Here is a 23,179-nt window from a genome sequence, read left to right on the forward strand (position 1 = left end):
ACAACTGAATCAGTTACCATGTGATAAGAAAAAAATGGAAGACTATAGCAACACATTGGTTCATAAGATACAAATTTATTGATGCCATATCAGGCCTTCCTATATACATATACATATATTAGATTGCATGTTTGCCCAAATATACATACTGGTACATGCTAAAAATAAACATGTTTAAAGCAACCAGGAGAACATATTTAAGAAGCAAGTCTGTTCAACAGAAATGCTGATTTAAAGTGAAAACCACTCTGAATATCTTAAGAAAATCACACTACAAAACTGTGCTGTGTTTCAGTTATATAAATAACTGTAAATACACAATAGTTTCAAATCTACCTCTTCCCCTACATTCACTATTACAGAATTATTCAGACACATCTGGATGGCAATGACAGATGTATGAGAACTAACACTGTTTACATTTAGTTTTAAATTTAGTAAGGATTGCCGTTGTTCTTTTTCAGTTTCATTCATTTGTTCTCTCTCTCTCTCTCTCTCTCTCTCTCTCTCTCACACACACACACACACACACATATTGTGTTACTGCAGCAGCAGGGATTACCCTCCTATTCACATTAAATACTGATGGCCAGATGAATCTACATAGAGGAATGATTTGGCACAAAAGTTCACTTGCTTACTGAAATTGTTGTCTAGATGTAAAGGTGCTTTCCTTTCATTTAATTTGATAGGATCTTAGGGGTTGTTTTTTGCACAATATCAGTAAGGATACAAATCAAATATAGTCACTCCCACTAAAACTGAATCACAAGCACAATTAAGAAAAGATTTAAACCCTTGTCACTTTCCGTGGTTCTGTCCAGTCTCCATTACCATAGTTAGTCAGAGTGGAGTTGTCTGAGGTGCCTGGCCTTGCACAATGCTATTTTCAGGGCAGCTGGGAGGTTTTATTTTAGTGCTAGGGTGGGGAGGCCAGCTAGGATCCAGTAGGAGCTCTTGGGCCAGACGCTGGTACCGGGCCCTGGGAGGATGGGACCTGTGGCAACAGCTACCATGGGGACTGCGCTGCAGTGACATTCCGTCCACTTCCATCTGGTGTGAAAGGCAAAAAGCATCCTGAAGGCATCAGTGTTTGATGAGGTGACAAAGCCTGTGCCTGTGCATAAAGAACGGTTATATTATGTAGAAAGAACATGGCAATAGATAGATCAGTTTGCTTACCTGTGGGCAGTGCGTGTCAGCGTGTGTCTCGGTGTGGAGCTTTTGACCAGTGCAATGCCTCTGCCATATCTCCTTGCAGTCAATGATGATGCTCTTAAGAGATAGAGGCTTTGGGTCAGGGGCATTACTGCCAAATAAATGCGAAGCATAATACCTGTATCACAAACTCCTTAACCATTGTTTTATGATGGTCTGCTGTGAATGTGACATCATGGCACCATATAACAGTAACAGTACATGACCAGTATTGCAATTGTCAGTAATAAATAATTATAGCTACAAAATAAGAGTTTTCTATTTTCACATTACTTTAAAAATGCTGAACAACTTTAATTCCATGCAGTTGTATCCCTGAGATCCCACACTCTTATGTTACAGTGGAGAGAATTGTTTAAATAAGTAAAAACACAGAAACAGTGGTCATGGTTGCCGTATCTCTTACCTCCAGCGTGAAGGACAGGATCAAGTTGACAATGATCAGGCCCAGCAAGGTCAACCGCCACTCCATAGGTATACAGACCAGCTGAGAGGGACATAGACAGAGTGGTTAACACACACCCACGTGCACGGACGCACACACATACAAACGCACATGCGCGCATGCGCACACACACACACACACACACAAACACTCAAGCTCACACTGACCTCGAAAAAGTCCTGCAGAGCTGGTACAGGATACAGCAGTATGACAATCAAGAAACAATAGGAGGACAGGATGCACAGCACAAACAGATCTGCAGTCGAGGAGTCACAGAGAAACAGAAACACTCAGTGTCAGTATCTTACTTGATCTTAATGCAGTACTCAGTTTACTACACAATAGTCAACATTCATACATTGCATAATGTGTACATTCTTCTTAGTCCAGAAGCTTACTGGACAGCTGTATGTTAAAATGTAGCTGTATTTCTGAGTTATAACAAAACGTGGAGTGCCGTAGTGTACAAAAATTCTCTAGTTTAGCAAACTGTGTTACTCAAACTGTATCTACTGTGTGCAGCTCACAGTTGTTGTAGAGGGGCTGTCTGAATGGAGGTCCTCTGTTGAAGACCAGCGCCACAGTGAGGTACTGGCAGCCAGATACGAAGAAAAGGCTGGTATTCTGCAGATTCTGGATATTGTGAGACTCGTCCTCATCTTCCTCGCTCATCAGGACCCCACTCCCATTGGCTGTCATCGTTGATAGGTTCCCAGCCAGCCAATCAGAGGGGTGAGTCTCATTCTGGGCAGATTCACAGGAGCTGTGTGTAGAGTTCAAATATGAACACCACTTTAAATACAGTATGTACACTGTTAGAATATTTTCATGGTTGTATTGCCCTCCACAGACTCAAAATCAACAGCAAATAGTAACCTTATTGAAGTGTAACAAGTCCCTCTACTTCCCTTTCTTTTTTAGCTCTCCCCCCCTCCTCCCCTTTCTTCTTTCTCTTCCCCCCCACCTTCCCCTCCATTTCCCTCTCCCTCTCTCACTATGTGTGGGCCAGCAGGAAGGTGGCTGTCTGGAAGGAGAGAGCCAGTAAGATCTGCCCGATGACAGAGAGCAGAAGAGAGGGAGAGAGGAGGGAGGAGGGGGGGCGCTGTGCCACTAACTCTTTCCAGGCAGGGCTCAGACTCACTGTATCAGAGAGAGAGAGAAAGAGAGAGAGAGAGAGAGAGAGAGAGAGAGAGCGAGACAGAGGGAGAGAGAGAGACAGAGAGAGATGAGAGTATATTTGTGTGTCTATGTGAGTGTCTCTGTCTGTGTGTGTGCGTGTGTGTGTGTGCGTGTAGAAGAGTTGTGATTAGTCTGTGGTGTTTTCTCCAGATCTGATGCACTGAGCTTGCATGCCATAAAATTTCATGATGAACAGAGATTTCATAGTGGTACGTCTCTTTAGGTTCAGTCCTCGGTTCAAAAGAACAGAATGCATCGAAGTAACTCAATTATTCAGCCACTGAAACTGAGACCATTAAACTGTGGATGCCAGTCGCCATATCAGTTCATCTGTGTCTACATCATTTACTGCTATTTCATTATGGTTCCCTATGTGCCAGTCCATCTAGTTTAATCCAGTAATACTAGAAGGTGTCAGTCATTATGATAACATATTATAGTGGGGTAATCAATAGTCATTCTCACTGCCAGGACTGAGGCTCTGTAGTACAGTACATACACATTTCAAGTGGGACTTCAATAGTGCACTTACTGGTAAAAGCCAAAGACATGATGATGGCAATGTCAATGAACAGATACTGAGAATCTCCCATATTACTGAGGATCTGAAAAACAGATATTAACACAGCACATAACTGGTAATGTTCTGACAAACAGACAAGAATGTGTAAAACTGTATGAAGGGTATAACGCCTGTGTGTGGGGGTATTTGTTGTGAATATTGAGGGTATTTATGTTTGACAGAGTATGTATGCATACAGTCTATGTTTAAATACAGAATAGACTGCAACAGTGCGTGTTGTGTGTGTGTGTGTGTAACTGTGTGTGTGTGTGTGTGTGAGAGAGAGAGAAGTACATATGCAGAAGTGGGTTTGTGAGTATGAAGTATGCAGGAGAGGTGGTGTGTACACATTTATATGTGTGTGCATGTGTAAAGGATAAGAATGACTCACAGAATAGAGGAGCAGCACACACAGGTACTGGATAATGCTGTAGAGGGCCATGAACTTGAATACACAGAAGGATGTCACTAGAGCTGCCCTTCCCTCCCTGAGAAAAAACAAATTTCCTTAGTGTTTATTCAAAGCTGCATTTAACAATATAAGCAGTTCCAAGGATTGACTTTAACAGTTCAAAAAATAAAGTAACTATGTTCATGGCTTCGCATTTTCAAGAGAAGCCTTTTCTTCCTTTCAACAGGTGCACAGCCCATTCGTATCCACCTGAGTGATAAAGAGCACCCATTTTGTGCTAGATAACCACACATCTGACCTACAGCATAAAAAACAACTGGCATATGTACTTCAGCAGTTGTACTCTCCTCAGTAACCGCTCATGCATAGAGGAGTTTGCCAAATAAATAATGCATAAAGCCAACACTGGAAAAGCGCATATATAATGCCAGTGGTGGCGTCCTTTAAAAGCGAGGCAGAGACGCGAGAGCAGGGTCCTTACCGTATGAGGTGTGGCACACAGGAGATGTCTGGGGTTCGAGAGGTGAAGGGAGAGGCCACAGAGGCCTCCAGCTCTGAGAGAGAGATCCCTGTGTGGGCTCTCTTTAGGGCCTGGAAGCAGAGAATACATATCACACACACAGTAGCTCCAGGGCTCCACCCCAACAGTATTAGCCCAAAAATGGTTGGAATGCTGGCAGGGTGCAATAAAAGGGCTGTTGTTGGAACATTGTGTGCTAGCTGGGAGAGAGCCCATATGAAAACAATTCTCCTGTGGCGAAAGTTGAAAGTGATCAAAACAGATAACAATAAACAAACACAGACAGACGGAATGTCTTACCCCGCAGTCATTGGCTCCATCTCCACACATTGCCACATAATAGCTGTGAGTGACAGACAGATGGGCGGTGTCAGAGTCTCATTGTCTTTCGGTAACAGTGTGCACATCAGGATGTTTGTGTAGAGTTTAATGTTATTTTCCATTTCACCACAACATACGGGCTGCGGTGAGCATTTACATTTGTGTGTGCCTCACTATGTGTATGCATCAGTATATTGTATATTTGTCAGTATATTGTATTAGTGAGTTGTGAATCAGTGTGTGTTAGTGTGCAATATTGGCATGTTCTGAATCAGAGTGTATCAGTGTGTAGTATAAGCGAGTTCTGAATCAGACTGTATCAGTGTGTAGTATAAGCGAGTTCTGAATCAGACTGTATCAGTGTGTAGTATAAGCGAGTTCTGAATCAGAGTGTATCAGTGTGTAGTATAAGCGAGTTCTGAATCAGAGTGTATCAGTGTGTAGTATAAGCGAGTTCTGAATCAGACTGTATCAGTGTGTAGTATAAGCGAGTTCTGAATCAGACTGTATCAGTGTGTAGTATAAGCGAGTTCTGAATCAGACTGTATCAGTGTGTAGTATAAGCGAGTTCTGAATCAGAGTGTATCAGTGTGTAGTATATGCGAGTCCTGAATCAGAGTGTATCAGTGTGTAGTATAAGCGAGTTCTGAATCAGAGTGTATCAGTGTGTAGTATCAGCGAGTTCTGAATCAGACTGTATCAGTGTGTAGTATAAGCGAGTTCTGAATCAGAGTGTGTCAGTGTGTAGTACTCGGGAGTTTTGAATCAGCGTGTCAGCTTCAGACACTCACTCTACTTTCTGCAGCTCTTCCACAAGCTGTGTCTTCTGGTCAGGGGCCATTCTGGCATAGACCGTCCCACACAGCAATAACTGCAACACAAAACACATACATGCACGCACACACACACATACACACATGCGCGTGCACGCACACACGTACACACGCGCGCATGCACACACGCATCACACACACACAAACATGCATGCACGCATCACACAAACGCACGCACCACATTCATACTCACATATCAGTTCGGACTTCTAGTGCTGAAAACATTTTGACCTACAGCATAAAGTGCTTGTGTAATGAAGCATCTGAGCAGGTTTGCAGTTCTCTTGAGTGACTAACTTTAACTTTTCAAAATGTGCAAACAGGAAATGTCTGACCACCTCTCATTCGTAATCATTTTTTCAGTAATTTTCTTTTACCACTATAAAATGATTAAAACAAGCATCACATTTGCCATATTCTAGCATTCTGGTGTGCTGCTTGATATTCCCTGTGAGCTAAATTACAGTCCATAGATAGTGAGGCCCTCTTCAGCCTCATCATGTACAGGGACACAACTGCAGTTTGAAACATAATAATACAAACTGGCTTAGTGACTTCAGAGCAAAGTAGGGCTGAGCCAGGGAATCAGGAGGAGATCCACACCAGAGGGTGCAGTGGCTGAGTTCTCTCCCAGGCCGAGGGGCCTCACCTTGGGCAGCAGCTCGGAGAAGTGCTCCAGGATGATGGCGAAGGTGCGGCCGCTCATGGCAAAGTGGTAGCTGGGCAGGGCGTGGGGCTGCTGCGGGCCCACACTGACCCGGGTCTCCTGGCGCTGGGCGCGGGGGCTGTCCTGGCTGTAGCTCCAGGACACGGTGGCTGGCTGCCCCTCCCGGGGGGGCTGGGCCTCGGTGATGATCACCTGCGAGTGGGGCGGGATGAGACCGCACTCCCTCGCCACGGAGACCGCCGTCAGCATGCTGTCCCCTGCGGAGAGCAGAGCTCTTACTCACAAGAGTCAATTCAATTTAATGACTTCAGACTCCATTAATCCATCCCAGCCAGGGCCTTTATGTGTGGAGTTCTCCCTGCGTCTGCTTGGGTTTCCAGGTTAGGCTAATCGGAGAGTTTAAATTCCCTGTAGGTATGAGTGTATGAGTGAATGGTGTGCGCCCTGCGATTGCCGACATGTCCAGCATGTATTCCTGCCTCTAGCCCAATGAATGCTGGGATAGGCTCCAGTCTCCCTCACAACAGCTGCCCAGGAATAAGCGGGTTAGAAAATATATGGATGGATGGAGAGTCCATTCGATGTGAATCAACCAAATCTATTTGTATCCCAGTGACAGTGCTATTGTGATGTGGACTCACCTGTTACCATGACGGTGCATGTGTGAAGTGGACTCACCAGTTACCGTGACGGTGCAGATGTGATGTGGACTCACCTGTTACCATGACGGTGCGGATGTTGGCTCGGTGGAGCTCGGCCAGCGCGGGCACTGTCTGGGGCTTCAGTTTATTCTGCAGCATCAGCAGACCCAGAAATTCCATCTCACACTCGATCACCTCACTGGCACACAGAGAGAGAGAGAGAGAGCAGACTAAATATTCACATGGGGAAATGGATGAAGCCTTCCAAATGTAATCAATTATCATGTCCTATTGCAAAATGTTATGTAGATGGTTGCATGTTATTGTTAAAGCTTTGCTAATATATGCACATTTTAATGCCAATAAAGCTTTCAAAATGTGACTGACCACAAAAGCCAGGGAGACAGGAGAGACACCAATAAAACGAAATGCCAATAACAAGAATAAACACCGATTCTGTCACAAAATGATGCTCATAAACAGTCAAATGGTGAAAAAGGTGAGGTGAGGTGAGAGGGTGGGGGCGGCGGACTGACCGGCTAATGGTTTGCAGGCGGTGCCAGGTGAACTTGGGTTCGAGCTGCCGATGAGCCAGCGCGATCACTCTCAGACCCTGCCGGGTGTAGCCGTCCAGCACCTCCCAGAAGTCCGCCGGCACTGTCGTTAACACACATCACGCACTCAGCCGGTAAAGAGAGAGCTTCTCAACCACAGACACCCTCTCAGAGCACGGAAAGGGAAGCGAGATTAGCTTCCTGAAATATGATTGGTTCTGCCAATTCATACCTCGCATTATGTCATGGGTCAGCGGATGGGTTGGCTTGTATTGCCCCCTCACACTGGAGCCCCACCTTCACAAGACTGTGATTTAGTAGGAATGTAGCCCATCACTGGTTTTACACTAAAGCACATCCCTGATATTTGGCTGGACTTATCGACACCAGCTTGTCAACCTGATCAGGCTCACTGTACTATAAGGTGATGAACTGTAACTTCATTCAGAGGCGACCTCACACCTCATACAAGACACCCCATGTCAGACATGGCAGCCACACGCTTGCCCTGAGCACTTCTGCAGCTGCGGGTGTCTGTATGCAGGCGCTGACTCTACCCCCACGTGCCCCCTGTCTCCGCCCCGCTCTCTCACCCGTGTCCGGGCGGCACAGGCGGACCACGGTCTCCGGCGCCCCCTTCAGGTAGGCCCTGAGCCTGCGCTCCCCCAGGACGCGGGTCACCACGCTCATGCGCTGCAGGCCCGAGGAGAACGGGAACTGAGCCAGCACCCCCACCTCGTATCGCCCCTGAGAGACCAGAGAGAGAGAGAGAGAGAGAGACAGGAAGGGACAGGTGTGGGTTAGGCAAGCAAAGGAGAGGGGGATGGAATGGACTATGTGCATGCAACAGGATAGCGTTTGAGTTCAAGGGTGAAAGCAATTAAAGATTCCACGGCACATTTTCATACAAAAATGGACCACGTTCTCTAAATGTACTCTACGTAGGAATGGAAGAAATACATACCATCAGTTCTCTGATATCCTGAAAGGAAGAAAAATCAAAAGATTGGTACACAGGAATCACTCAGCAAAGGGAATTGGTACAGCTAACATAGATAATATGTGAATAAAATCTAATTCCTTTCTGAAAACACATAACAGTGCTGAAGTGCCAGTGTGCAGCAGTGACCAGGGTCTCACCGGGTCCTGCTCTTGACATGGGGGCGTTTCCAGGGGGGAAGGTTTAGCGGGCCGGACCACGGTGGGCATGATGAGGTCATGGTTGGAGGTCTCATCAGGGCTGGGCTCCTCCAGAACCTGAAAACAGCAGATACATACACATACGCAGTGAGAGACAGCAGACACCAGCAGCACAGCTCCCACAGCAGTATGCTTCTTACCCAGCCTGTGGCCTCAAACATCTTCATATCAAGAGGGTCCCCAGTCAACTGTCCCTCAATGCGGGTCAGGGAGTGGCAGGAAGCCATAGCTACCAGGAAGGGAGAATGAGACTGGCCCTCTGTCGCCACCTCCTGCTCTGGAGGACCGAACCTAAAGAGAAGTACAATCTCTATTCACAACACAATCTTATGGCATGCAAGCCTCTCTCTCTCTCTTTCTTTCTCTCTCTCACACACTCTCTCTCTGACAGACACACATACCTACTGTCCTGAACTCTCTGGACTCCCCACAGGTCAAGGCCATCCTCAGTCAGAGTGCCAGTCTGAACACAAAGACACAGTGAGTGCTGACATCCACATACCAGCCCAAACAGCGGAACACAGAGAGCAGCTGGGCTGGCTGTGCCATTCCTCATTGGCTCCCTTTAGCGTGCAGCCCAGTGAAACTGAGCTCAGGGCTCTGTTTCACAAAGCAGGATTACTGACTTAGCTGGATGACCGCATTGAGTAAAACCTGGAACCCTCCCAAATCTGGAACATGGACTGAAGTATACAGACCCGTTCCGGGTTTTACTCAGCCCATAATCCTGTTTCATGAAATACCCCCCAGGAATTAAACCAAATCTACCAGACCAGTAACAACTAACATAAAATCAGGTTGTCCCATCTGCAAACAATTACAAGTACTCCAAAAACCACAAAATGCAACCAGTATTCTGTGATTTTTAAATGTTCCACTGCAAAGCAACATTGTTACTCCACTGTGTATCGTATGTGGGACCTGACCTTGTCAAAGCAAACCAGGTTGATCTGACCGCTCGTGTTGATCCTCTGGGGGCTGGTGCAGAAGATGCCCTTTTGCCGGAGCCGGTGCTGGGCATACACGATCCCAGCGGTCATGGCAGCAGGCAGCGCTGGCGGCACCGTGATGGTGATGATGTCCAGGGCCTCCACGAGGATCCGGCCCACTGACTCCTGAGAAGAAGAGCGACAGACCCAAAGACAGTAATACCGACTGTTAAAAAGGGTGATATTCACTTACAGGGGCTACCAAAAAGGAGGGAAACCAGCCCCCCTTCTCTCCCCCCATCCCCGCTGCCTCACCCCCATGGAAGCGCTGATGTAGATGGAGTAGGCCATGCCCCCAGCTGCCACGCACACCAGCCCCAGCAGGAAGCGAATGGCATCTCGGTAGAGCCGGAAGTCAGATGGCTTCGGGTACAGGATGGACCTGACCAGCTGACCCTTCACTGTGCAGAACCCTGGGAGGAGTGGGGAGACCCATTCAGGAGCAGCCATGACCACACGCAGGGTTCCACACACACACATCTATGAGTCTGATCAGGCACCTGAATAGATATGAACCTGATGTGCCTGATGTCCTGTAACACTGATAGCTTGTGTGAAAACCAGATAACAAAACCACACCCTACAGCTAAACTGCTGGGGTACACTTGCCCAGACCCGCTATACACTGACGAGACCTTAACACACATGCACACACACACCTGTACGGATGACCACAGCTCGCACCCTTTCTCCGCTGTAGTAGCGTGTCTGGATGACCTGCGTACCACAGAAGAGGGTGTGTCTTCGATGTTCTTCTGGGTCATACAGAGGCTCTGGGAGGGCACCATCTGGGCCACCACCACAGGGAGGCAGTGGCAATTGGGTCTTGGTCACTGGCACACTCTCCCCTGAGGATAATCACAGTGGTACAGTCCATTTGTGACTTGATACTGACTCAGCAATGGCTGTATTGTATATGAATATATCCACTCATTGTCTGTTGTAAATAGTTTAAAATACTGTAGCTCACTAATGTTGTGACTAGAGGAAAGGCTCACCAGTCAGCATGCTCTCATTGACGATGCAAGTCCCGCCTATCAAAGCTGCATCACAGGGCATCATCATGCCATTGGCTGGGATTACCATGACATCACCAGGTACGAGGTCAGTGGAAAGGATCTCCTCAGTGTCTGCATGAAAGAAAGAGACAAAAGAAACAAGGAAAACCTGAATGTTGTCTTTACAGTAATCACAGCTACCCCCTAGACCTGGCAGTGTCCGCAGGTTTTCACACTTTACTTAAGCCCCTAAAGGACACCATGGGAAAACAGTTGCAATTAAAGACCTCGTTTAACATTAATAATTGAAGCTTGCAAATAATTCAATCTGCAGGGCAGATTTATATATACCGTCTTTATATACTTGCTACCCTATTCCTCCAGAGTTTCCCGTTAGATAAAGAACGTACAAGACTTTTAACCACGAGTAATTCATCACTATCCAGAAAGAGCTTTTAATCTCTGTAATGAGTTTGTAGTTTTTTGTGGCTTTGAATGAAGTGGAGATCTTGCTGTGTTGAGGCCCTCCAGGACTACAGCTGAGAATCCCTTCATCAGAGTAAGCTTAAAATTGATCATTCTGATAATATTTTGTAACTGTCTTACCCTGGTCTCCTCTGTAGATGGTGCACCTCACCACATTGTGGGCAGACACCATGTCATGGAGAAGGATGTATTGCTGTGGGAAACAGACAGACAGACAGACAGATAGAGAAATGGTTGCACAGAGAACTGTCAATAAGATACCAGCACCAAGGAGCACACAGTCTATTCTGACATATGAAAATATTGTTGTAGATATAGGCTATTAAGTAGATAAGTCAGGTACACAGTGATACCTTTTTATCGAATTACAGAGCGGTACAGAAATAAAGACTAAGATTTGCTGAAAGATTTGCACATACTGTGGATGCAAGTGCATGCAAAACCAATGACTGCTGAGGAGATTGATTTTGGTACCTGATTGGTAACTGTACTGTAATAAAGTAAGTGAAACTGAACAGAGATCACTATGATTTTACATGCAGAATCCATAAAACATATTGGGTAGCTCCGAAGCCAACCAGGGCCATGATGGACATGTGGGATTAAATACATGAATTCTTGCACCAGGAAATAAATACAACATATAGAAGCAGACCTAATAATGCTGTTATTATGTACTTGCTTCCTCATTTTACAACAGTGGCCTAACTGGCCAAATGCCTCAGCAGGAAGGTTTTTTTTGTGGGATCACACCTTGGCTCACTACCTGCACACGTGTAATCCATGACTCAAGCAGATGGTAGTACATACTTTGGGCAAGAATGTGTGCTTGTCTTTACTTGTGAATTTCAGATAACTTTTAATTCAAACTTTAAATCAAGCAGACCAACAACATACAAAGGTACATACGGACACATAATGTGTGACAAGCTACTACTACAATAATGCACTAATGCTAACAGAATCACACGCACACACACACACACACACACACACACACACAAAGGTGTTACAAATGTTTTAAAAAAAAGAAAGTGATACAGAGGGTTCCAAATGACCTACAGTACATACAGTACTCAGTGAGATAAAATACATAGACAGAATTGCAGAATAACCTCATGAATTTGTCACTGTGCAGTAGAGATTGATGGAGTTACATAGTTTAACTTTATGAACGCATTAGACAAACTAACTTTGCTGACTGAGTGAGGTAGACAGACAGACAGACTAACCTTACGCACAGTATACAGTGAGGTACAGACAGATAGCAGTGACATCATTAAGATAGCTGAGGCGTAGTAATAATAATCGTCCAGAGACCAGAGAATAACACTGAAGACTTGGAAGATATAGAAAGGGTTGAGCACCTGCCAAAGAAAAAGAGAGAGCGCTTCATAATCAGGGTCAATTTCTGTAAATTTCACAGTTACAAGCAACACTGATATTTGTAATTATTTGCACCATTTTTTTTACATCATTTACAGTTTTTCTGGTGGATGTTTGTGTGACGACTGTAACATATAACTATGACAATGCGTCAGGTATTAAATAGAACATATAATAGCAATCTAGAATCTCTACAAAGACTAAGTATTTAAATATCCAGCAAATTAAATACGAATGGGATAAAAATGCAGAAAGTTACATACATTACATACATACATTTGAGTCCAATTAATATTGTCTCAGTTATGCAATCAAATTTTATTTAATTTCACAAAAATAATGGTCAGATACTAATTCACAGGTAATGTTTCATACAGACAAGTCTTAATCTTCATGGGAACACCTTACATACAATAAGATATTAAAAAATTATATGAACAGTATCAATAAGGTTAGTCTTGAGGTGACCCAAACTATGAAAAAAGTAAAAAAAAATTCCCATGGCCATATAGTGGCAGCTAAACATAGCTAACAGACAAAATCTAGTTTCGAGTTGTAATGCAATGAGACTATCTCGAGAAGAAACTAGGTTAACTCACAACAGTTACACATAATTGGATCAATTTCTGGTATTAAGGAAGGGGTTAGAGAAGGACAGGCACAGGATCCAGTGTAGGACAGGGCCTCTGTGCATTGGTGTTAAACAGATTAAAAATTCTCCCAAAAATGTTGCAACACTTGCTGAGGTTATATACATTTTTATGCCTTTCAAAAACAGACAGGTATTAACTAGAACATATTATAGCAATATAGAATCAATCTAGGAAACCATGACACATTTTTAAATGCATAAGTCCTTTAACAGATTAATGTTTGAGAAGCTACGTTGAAAATATAATGTTTGGTTTTATGATATGGTAAATGCAGGGTTTGCGTTTTGCCACTAAACTGATTGTTTTACTAGCCAATTCTGAAATGTGACTATACACAAAAAAGAGGATTTCAAACAAACAAAAAAAAGAATAAAATAATGTATGAGAAAGGTCTCTGAAGCCTCATGGGAGGTTCCTCATTTTGTTTTTGGCTGTGCTCCACTGTGTTTTGTCAGTTCCTGAAATCGCAGCCCTTGAAAGTCGCTCGTGCAAACTTCAGTTTGCTCTTCAAGCATGTCTGCTGTGCCAGTTCCACGCAGTGTCATGGCTCATGCATGAACCTAAGCATAGCCTCGGGTCAACAGCCCAAAATGTTTACTTTACCTCCTTGATGAGTAGCTTGGGAATAGAAGGCACTTTCACTTCAATCTGATTGATTCCATAGAACAGCCTCCTGAGAGAGGGGGACCAAAGCAGTAAGCACACAGAATACTGTGACAGGGCCAAATAATAAATTTGTGCATATAAAAATTAACTAATTCTAATTGGTTAGAAACTCATTGGCTGTAATCTACTGTACGTGGTAGTGTGACCCTGCCAGAGGAATATTGACACTGTATCAACACAGGAGGAGGAGGCATTATCACTACCAGCACTACATTCATCTTGTATTATTACAGTGAACTATGCAACTGCCACATATATCGCTGATTCTTATAAACTGTTGAGTTCATTCGCAATTATCTGGTTTTACATCATGATATTAAAGCACCTCATGAGTGCAAATCTGAAAAGGGAAACTCTGTAGAAACAGTGTCCAGTCTATCAGCGTCCAGGAAGTCAGGGGCAGAACCAGTGCACACATGAAAACAGACAGTTTTATTCAAACATTTTGTTTAGTTCTGGACACATGCATGCTTACATACACACACGCACACACAAATGCACACACACACAAACACAGACACACACACACACACAGACAGACAGACACACACACACACCTATACTGCTGTGTGCTTGGCGGAAGTCCAGCGCTATGCCGGCAGTAGAAGTCTCTCACAGGGACGCCACAGTCCAGAGCAGTGAGCTGGGCGAAGCCCTGAGACCCAGCGCTCCACACGTACACCACCGACTGCAGGCAGAAGTACCGCACCTGCCGGAGGAACAGGAAGTAGCAGGAGGGACAGAGGACACAGGAAACAGAAGAGAGCACAGACAGTGCAAGAGGATGTTAAAAAATAAAGGGAAGGAAGAGTGCAATAGCCATCAACTTCTGGTTCTTTTCTGTGCTTAACTGCCACACACAAGCCACTGTAAGGACATGGTATGGTTTGTGTACATAAATAAATATCATTTGACATGCCACTTTTCATACAGTAGTTACAACTGCAAGTAATTCACATAATAAAGAAAAAGAATGTGTAGGTGCATAGATGTGTCTGGGTGCGTGTGTGTGTACGTGTGTGTGCGTGTGTGTGTTTGCGTATAAGTGAGTACCTGTTGAGGTTGTGTACTCTCCAGCGGTCCCTTGCTAAAGCTCTGTCCCACTTCTGCCCCCTCTCCTGCTGCACCCAGCCCAAGGGGGTCCACCCCAGGAACCTGCAGTGTCTGCACCCAAACCCGGAAATACTGGCCAAACTCATCCTGAGGGACAGATGCAGAGCAAAAAGCTTACACTGGGGCAGTATGTTACTTACACAGTTATCGTTAGTGTCCCTGACCAGAGGAAATACACAGACACAGATATACACATGAGCTGCTTGGGGCTCATGGTGTTACGGCACTGCTCCGGCGTCTGGACCAGACAGTGCCGACGCTGGTCAGCAGCCCCAGAGAGCGATGCATATTTAGCGCTACCGCCACCCAGAGAGGGAGGGATTTGGTTGGCCAGGATGACGATATTTTATTGCGCACCAGTGACTCCTGCTGGTCAATCGGGCGGTCGCAGTTTGTCAAGCCTGTGAAGCGTCATCCTCCAACTCATGTCTGAGCGAGTCCGACGCGGAGTCAAAAGAAACGGCGATGACATCACGTGCTTCAGAGGAGAGCGCATGCTCGTCTGCACTCTCCCGAATTGACAGCGGGGGCAGCGACGAGCCTCGCAGCGCGAGCAAGATTGGGTATTCCAAATCGAGGAGAAAGCGGGTAAAAACATTTAAAACATTTTTTTATTTACTTGACTGTAGATTAACACCAACATTTCACAGTTAATAGGAGCAATTCAAGTAAAGGCTGCTGTTGAAATGCAGCATGTCTGACCACTTCAGAAAGCTTAGTGCTGCCCAGTGCACTCTCACTCTTGCCTCCCGCTTGGAGCGCAGACTGACAGAAGGATGTGGACGGGTACGGGTGCCTTCCTCCCCCGCACGCGCACGCATGCACACTCCCCCGCACGCACAGGGCGGTCGGCGGACTCACAGTGGTGCGCAGCAGCAGGACAGACGCAAGGTGGAGGGGCGCAGGCACGCACGCCCAGCGGACGCTCCACTGGGGGACCCAGAGCAGCAGCAGAGCCAGCAGACCCCCCGACAGCACGCAGCCCAGAGCCAGCACACACAGCCGCCAAGCGCACGGCACGAACCCACACACCTCCTACAGAGAGGGGGAGAGAGAGGAAGAAAGAGAGAGAGAGAGAGAGAGAGAGAGAGAGGGTGAGAGAGAGAGCTTTGAGTTTTAACACACCTTTATTATAACACCACAACAAAAAAACGCAAGGCACAAAAACCATAAACTCCCACACATTACAAGGAAGGAAAAAAGAGTGAGAGAGAGAGAGAGAGAGAGTGAGAGAAGGGAGAAATCCGCTCAGTTAGAGAGAAGGTATAACAAGGACAAGGGTACAGTGGCCAAGTACGGTGCAAAGCACAACTGCATACACAAAGCAAACAAACAAATTAGAAAACACAACAAATCTCAGAACAAAACAACAACTCTGAAAACGATGGCCTTTCAAAAAACAAATTAACAAAACCATAAACACAACGACATTTCGTAAAGCAAGCTGACAAAACCAGAAACACAACATTTCACAAAACACAACAGCCAACACCAGAAAAGGAAGGTACAAGCATTGTTCCTGTTAATTGTATGTCTACAATGTCACTCTGATGACATGAAAGTTAGTGGGGCTGGCTCCGTTAAAGTTGTCTGCACTTGCAAGTTGCATTCCACTGTCCAACACAATGTGCTGGCACAATATATTGCCGTCAGAATATTATTACAAAGTTAGAAATAATTACAAAGTTCTGTGATGGAATCATCTGTGGATTGAGATCGCAAACAGGGGTGGGGTTTGGTCATGTCTTTTTTTAATTTGTTGTCGTGTTTTCTAGTATGTTCTATTTTGATTTTGGACAATGCAGTTGTGTTCTGCACTCAGTGACCGTACAATAGATTGTGAGACAACAACAAGACAAAAATGTCATGTATACAATTAAATGTATAAAAATCTATAATGTATGTTACATACCAAGTATGATTTAAACATTTTCACATTCACATATTTGAAAAAATAAGTATATGACTGTGTGGTGTGGGGATGGCTGGTTTAAGCAGCCACACCTGCCCTGGGTCAAGCTAATTAGACCTGGCCAATTGGATAATTGGTTAAGAATTAGATAATTGGCCAGGCTAATTAGACCCAGGAACAGGAGTGGCTGCACCTGTGCGTAGTGAGGTAATCACTGCGCACAGGTTAAATCTGCCATCCCCACCCACACCAGGAGCTTCTCTGTCATGACAGTGTTTGAGATCTGCTCACTTGGCTGTAACATCTTGCCAAACCCTCGTGGAATAAATGTGGACTGTTTTAACATCTTCTCCCTGTGTCTCTGTGCTGGAGGGCCCCAAAGAAAAGCCACTTCGGTGGCCTGTGGCAGGCGTGTTTGCCACAGTGGCGCCCAACGTGGGGCTCCTCCGGCACAGCAAAGAGGCACAGGAGGGCCAGCCAGGAAGCACACTGGAGGAGGGGCGGCTGAGGTGTTCCCGACAGGGCTTCGGGCGGATCCTCCGGGCCAGAAATGGGGAGCGGAAGATGACCAGGGAGGGGAAGGAGGCAATCCTCAGCTGGGATGCTGAGGAGCTGCACCTGGCCGAGGAGGCAGGTCAGCGACGGGCGGTGCACGAGAGGTGGTCGCGCCGTGAGCTGGACTTGGCCGGGAAGGCGGGTCAGCCACGGGCGGCGCACGAGCGGTGGCCGCGCCGTTTTGCTTCCTTTCTCGTCCGTTTGGTCGTTTTCAGTTCTTTGTTTTGGCCTGGTTGGTTTGCCCGGAGCCCATGAGGGGATAAGCCTGCAGCCGCCCGCCAGCAGAGCCGACTGGCGGCCACCACAGCCACGAGGGTTCCTGATCCCCAGCACCACAAGGCCAGTCCACCAGCCCACCAGCCCAGCCACCCCACCACAGCCCCTGGAACAGCCCAAGCCGGTGACGCCCCCACCAGCCAGCAGAGCAGCCCAGGACTTCCCGTGCTCCAGGAGGGAGGAGGAAGAAGGGCTGCCTTGTCGTCTGAAGGAGGGTCACTGCATGTACTGGACTGTTCCGGGGCCACCCACCCTGACTTTTTAAAAAAAAATTTTGTAGCGTGTTTAGAGTGGTTTTTATTTTTTATTTGTCTTTTGCTTTGTTGGGGGTGGGGGGTGGGGGGTGGGGGGTGGGGGGGGGTAGGCTTCGGCCCGTGATTCTCCCTGGCCTCAGTTTGGCGTTGGGGGTATGTGGTGTGGGGATGGCTGGTTTAAGCAGCCACACCTGCCCTGGGTCAAGCTAATTAGGCCTGGCCAATTGGATAATTGGTGAAGAATTAGATGATTGGCCAGGCTAATTGGACCCAGGAACAGGAGTGGCTGCACCTGTGCGTAGTGAGGTAATCACTGCGCACAGGTTAAATCTGCCATCCCCACCCACACCAGGCAGCTCTCTGTCATGACAGGGTCTAACATCTGCTCATTTGGCTATACCATCTTGCCAAACCCTCGTGGAATAAATGTGGACTGTTTTAACATCATCTCCCTGTGTCTCTGTGCTGGAGGGCCCCAAAGAAAGCCACTTCGGTGGCCTGTGGCAGGCGTGTTTGCCACAGACTGCATAATTAATATGTAAATTCAAGGCCATAAAATGTCTGGAATGGTTATTTGAGGGAAAGTAAAAAAAAAAACTGAACAGAGGAGAAAAATATGCAAGTGTGAAGAGAATTAGGTCGTATTAGGGCAGAGATTAACAGATCTAGTAAAACAGCAGACTGGATTAAGGAACAAAGGGGGAAGGAACACTAACTGGTGGAATGAATGGAGGATTGGAAGAACGGGTGTTGGGGGGGTTGGATTTGAGTGGTGGGGGGCTGGATTTGGGTGGCGAGAGCATGATCCTCACCATCTCCTCCTCCTCCCCACGGTTGATCCACTGGGCTCCTGTTCTCTCTGCCTCCCTCCACCTCTCCTTCTCTGTTCTCTCCATCGCTCCTTCCGATGTACCTCCCTCCTACTCCAGCTCCACAGCCCTATTTGAGACGGGGGAGGGGGGCATGGGGGCAAGGTGTCAGTGCACAAGCACACAGAATATACTTCTCTCTGACAATGTGAGCACACTGTTTTGTTAATGCTGGATCAATATAATGATTGTAACCCACACTTTCAGTGGATACTGGCCTGGCAGTAAATCTGAAATGTCGTAGTAGGTTAATGGATGTCCGTGCTTTGTTTTGAAAGCCTTCTCTAGCACTGCTCTGAGTATGGCTTCAGTGTGAGCGTAAGAAAGTAAGAAATGCACACCCAAGTTTAATGAGGTGCTGACAGATGATGCACACTTCAGCAAAACGAAAACATAGTGTGCACTGTTCTTGACTAAAATTGGTCAAACCATCTAGGAGGAGTGTTTTTTAATTTATTCAAAATGGTGGTAAATCCATAATGGTAGGTTAATGAGTGCTCAATACTTTACTGTGTTAGAATAGCTGGTCCCACCTCTGCAATAAGATGCTCACTGAGCCTTTACGAATGAGTGAGCCAGAACCATAGCATGGAGATTTCAAATGGATAAGTAACATGTTGTAATAGCTCATGGGTGCTTGTTGCCGTGACATTACAGTGAATGATTGTCTTCCGGAGGTAATGATCACTGTATGTCAGCTTTTGCAGCTATCACTTTGTATTCCACAGAGATGGAATTTCCCGTTGTCAGTATCCTGCTGTCTTGCAAGCTGTGACTAAACAAAATATTTGGGGGAATCAAAACGGCAATTCTCAAGTTACAACTTGATAGCAATGTGGTTTCGATAAAACTACAAGGTGACATTTCTCCACGATAAATGACAAACCTTTCTCCGAAGTGAAAATCTGAAAACAGTGAGAACACACACAAGAGAAGTGACAGAAGAGAGAAGGTGGAGTACAAGGAAGAGAGGACCATGAGGAAGGTTGTAATGGGAAAATTGAGAGTCAGGGAGAGAGGGAGCCAGGTAAAGAGAACCAGAGAGAGAGAGAGAGAGAGAGAGAGAGAGAAAGAGCCAAAGCCAGGAGCCAGAGAACAGATGCAAAGAGGGAGACAGCTGCTCACCACGGTGTGTGTTACAGTGTCAGCTGAATGGGCCTCGGTCCACACTCCACACCCTACTACACTGGGGCAGTCTGAGCAGAAGCTGCAAAGAGAGAAAGAAAGCACAGGTCACACAAACGTGTACAATAACACAGTTGATACATTATAATGCACCTTCAGACATAGATTTGACCGAGTAGTAGCACAACAGAAACGGTCAACCTGTAACATTTGGTACATAGTGCAGTGCAGTTGGCAGATGTTTCAGTGTATCAATCAAGGTGCATGTTAGTGTGTATGCTGAAGTGGCAGTGCTTAGATTGTAGTCGTGGTGCTTAAAAGTGGTAATTTCTCATGATTGTTGCAGAGTGTATGTGTTAGTTAATATCTGAGAATTGCTATAAGTGTGTTATGTTAATGCTTGTGTTCTTGTGTGTCAAATATTTTGCGTGACCGTGAGGTTGTATGTAGGCGTATTTGTGTGTCTTGGTGTATTGGTGTGACAGTGTGATTGCTAGTGTAAATATCTAGGATTGGAGGAGTTGTTTTTTGTTCATGTGTTTGAGTGTTAGCTTAGCAGCAGCATTTCAGTTTGCAGGATAGTGAAGTGCCCAGCTGTTCTCCCTTTGCTGATACACTCAGCACACAGTGATGCTTTTAAACTAAAGTCACTCAGCAGCTGAGTTATATCAGCAGTAAAGGTAATTATGGCACTGGCTATATTACTATTTTCTCATTGGCTTTACCCTGTACAGCTGAATCCAAGACTATCTCAGGAATTGCAATCAAGACATGAAGATCAAGGTGGAATATCTTGTGCTTTGCAATATTCTAATTTCTCACTTCCAATTTCCTGTTCTAAAGAAAATAATGTTAAAGTCACTTTCAATAGACACAGTCACTTTTCACATGGACTTCATGAAATTCATAAGATATATTTGGAGGAAACAGACAGAATGTATAGCATTTTAGCGATCAGTGTCACTGCAACACAATGTCAGTGAAAGTGTGCAGTCTTGGTGCTCCAGTCTCCAGTGTGAGGATGTATGTAAAGTAGTATGCATGGTCTCAGTGTTCCTGTACATGAGCTTGACAGACTTAGCCCCATAGCTGCTCTCACAGAGTCTTTGCAGGCATTAGGTTCAATGATACAGGAGTAAACAGACTGGTCTCCTTAGGCCCCACGATTCCCCTGTTGTTCAGTTCAGCAAAATACAGATAGGGGCCAGGAGAGCTCCTGACAATGATCCTCTTAACACTAACACTCAAATTCCATCCCAGCTAACCGACTGGGTCAAGGTAACCACAGTAACCCCGCTAATGAACAAAGTTCTCACTATGTTGCCATAACAGCACCACCTCACAACTGATTTACTGTCTGACATTTAATGTGGACACAAAATCACTGTGGTGATGCTTGCTACCACCAGTAACCCAGCAGACAGACAGTATAACAGCCACACAACGTCACTATAATGTCACTTGCCACCACCAGTATGTACAGCCTTCAGAGGGGTGCCCAGTCATCCTTATGAAAACAAGTAGCTACCGTCTACCCAGTCATTCATGAAAAACAGTTAGCCTACATCACAGCAAATGCACAATCACACTGTGAAACCTTGCTGAGTTTTCCTTACTCACTTCAGAGATTAGACATTTCTACTTTCATAATTAGAATAAGTGCATCAGTACTTTCTCGAGAAGAAACCAATCCAGAGTTCTGGACTCCAGAGCCCCCAAAGGCAGAAACTCAATACACGTGAATTAATCAAGTCTAAGTGTAATGATATCGAACAATTACAGTACAATAAATGTAATAACGATTTTATTCCATTGTACATTAAAATTATGATTAAGATGAATGTTCTCTTTCAGCTATTTCAAAATAAAGTCTTTATATTCGACAAGTTTTTAAAAGTCAGAGCTATTGTTTAAAGTTAAAGTTAGTTTTAGATACACACGTGCCATGTATTCTACATGATGGACAATGACCGAAAATTATTTCAGTAAACATCAAAATCTACAAGCAAACATTGGGTTTAAACGTTTGCCTCAACCTTAGCTTAAATTCCAGGACTACAGTGCCATGGTCATTCTCTTCCCATTCTTCCTCTCTTGGAATTCAGCTCGTTAATGTAAACTCAGGTTAGCCAGGTAGCTAGTTGTTAGCCAACTACACCATATCAAAGATTGAGCGCATAACGATACATGGCTCCATCATCTTTATTTTACACGAGCTTTTGTTACAGCTAACTATATTATTTATTTGACAAGGAAATTAATTTTAACAGACAAAAACGTAGCTACTGTAACCACAGACGCCAGCAGTGGTCAATATGATTGACAGCAAAATATGTTGACACGGCTCGCAAAATACAACCATTCAACCAAATTCAGTTAGCCCACATGCAATGTATCGAATTGTGCCATAAACCAGACGTCGATCGAATAGCTGGAGATAGCTTATTTCATATACACACATATTACCCATCTCATCAGCAAGCTACCTAGCTAATAATGATGTGTCGATAATTACCCGGGTCTGGGTCAACATATCATCTCCTCTTTCGTGAGCTCTTAGTCGGGACGTCTTGACCAGAGAAACAAGATTGTAAGTTGAAAATGTTTAGCGTATGTACTGTGTGCTCCGACGTGTCCGTTTATATTTATCGGCGGTGTTTCTTATTTCCTTTGCTTTCCCGTGCCGCCCGAGTAGTCCTCTTCAACAGTATCTACTGTATCCTCTCTCTAGGACCACAGCAGCTGATGCCAAAAGACAGCTTGAAAAGGAAGTGTTGGCATTTCATGTACAGCTGCATGTCAGGAATTGTAGTTTTTCTATTACTACTCTGCCGTTTTGCAGAGGAAAAATGTAGTCCAACTGCCCACTGCAGCATCGTACATTTCTATGGATCATAAGAGGGTATCTGTATGTTGAATTTTTCGCTGACCTATCCCTTCCTAATAAATATATGATCCAAATAACAACGTTTTGGGGAAATTTATTATTTCTGATAACACAATTACAGTTCATCGAAAAATGGGACGCGGTGCAATTACGCATAGCAAACAATCTATGCAATACATACTTTAAAACAGCAGGTGGAGCAAGAAGTTCAGTCGTTTCCATTTCGTACGCACTACAATCATACCATTTTCCTGGATGCAACTACTTTGCAACTCGTCAAGGTTTTAGACGTTTCACCAGCAGTTTTGACTGCACGAGTGTACATGCTGCAAAGGGACTATGAAACCTGAGGGTCACAAGCTCAGATATTGAGTGGGACAGGTAACTACATACAGTTTCTCAGCCTTACAATATGTGGTAAGATTTTAGGGACTTGAACAGTAATGAGGAGGTACAAG

The 23,179-nt window shown here is 45.2% G+C and overlaps 1 protein-coding gene and 1 long non-coding RNA gene across 4 annotated transcripts; one reads left to right on the top strand and one right to left on the bottom strand.

Annotated features, from left to right (window-relative positions):
- Positions 1-55: 55 nt before the first annotated feature.
- LOC135251478 (polyamine-transporting ATPase 13A3-like) lies at positions 56-22,596 on the bottom strand. 3 transcript variants are annotated; one of them, XM_064328978.1, is made up of 32 exons: positions 22,350-22,593; positions 19,835-19,916; positions 18,653-18,779; positions 15,705-15,878; positions 14,784-14,930; positions 14,288-14,439; positions 13,668-13,737; positions 12,258-12,392; positions 11,146-11,218; positions 10,540-10,671; positions 10,201-10,389; positions 9,797-9,954; positions 9,479-9,667; positions 8,954-9,015; positions 8,693-8,843; positions 8,493-8,609; positions 8,317-8,334; positions 7,946-8,099; positions 7,335-7,455; positions 6,873-6,997; positions 6,140-6,414; positions 5,449-5,528; positions 4,637-4,679; positions 4,298-4,407; positions 3,796-3,892; positions 3,375-3,447; positions 2,659-2,803; positions 2,191-2,426; positions 1,831-1,919; positions 1,625-1,705; positions 1,183-1,275; positions 56-1,053 (listed from the first exon to the last, which is right to left on the bottom strand). In XM_064328978.1, exons 3-32 carry the CDS (start codon positions 18,734-18,736, stop codon positions 844-846), a joined length of 3,783 nt encoding a protein of 1,260 aa, XP_064185048.1. In that variant the 5' UTR covers positions 18,737-18,779; positions 19,835-19,916; positions 22,350-22,593; the 3' UTR covers positions 56-843. The 3 variants fall into 3 exon arrangements, with proteins under 3 accessions (XP_064185048.1, XP_064185049.1, XP_064185050.1); XM_064328979.1 differs by lacking the exon at positions 15,705-15,878 and having other exon boundaries at positions 22,350-22,594; XM_064328980.1 differs by lacking the exons at positions 56-1,053; positions 1,183-1,275; positions 1,625-1,705; positions 1,831-1,919; positions 2,659-2,803 and having other exon boundaries at positions 2,286-2,426; positions 22,350-22,596.
- LOC135251487 (uncharacterized) lies at positions 962-3,169 on the top strand. The gene is made up of 2 exons (XR_010329148.1): positions 962-1,101; positions 2,186-3,169. It is a non-coding gene; the product is annotated as an uncharacterized LOC135251487 (long non-coding RNA).
- Positions 22,597-23,179: the final 583 nt, after the last annotated feature.

The sequence above is a fragment of the Anguilla rostrata genome, chromosome 3, assembly GCF_018555375.3.
Source record: "Anguilla rostrata isolate EN2019 chromosome 3, ASM1855537v3, whole genome shotgun sequence".
In the NCBI taxonomy this organism is placed as follows: domain Eukaryota; kingdom Metazoa; phylum Chordata; class Actinopteri; order Anguilliformes; family Anguillidae; genus Anguilla; species Anguilla rostrata.

Coding starts and splice junctions, on each gene's coding strand:
- LOC135251478 (XM_064328978.1), bottom strand. CDS start 18,736: ATGGAGAGAACAGAGAAGGAGAGGTGGAGGGAGGCAGAGAGAACAGGA. Junction 6,998..7,334: donor CGCCTGCAAACCATTAGCCG/GTCAGTCCGCCG, acceptor TCTGTGTGCCAG/TGAGGTGATCGAGTGTGAGA. Junction 6,415..6,872: donor CCGCACCGTCATGGTAACAG/GTGAGTCCACAT, acceptor TGCTCTCCGCAG/GGGACAGCATGCTGACGGCG.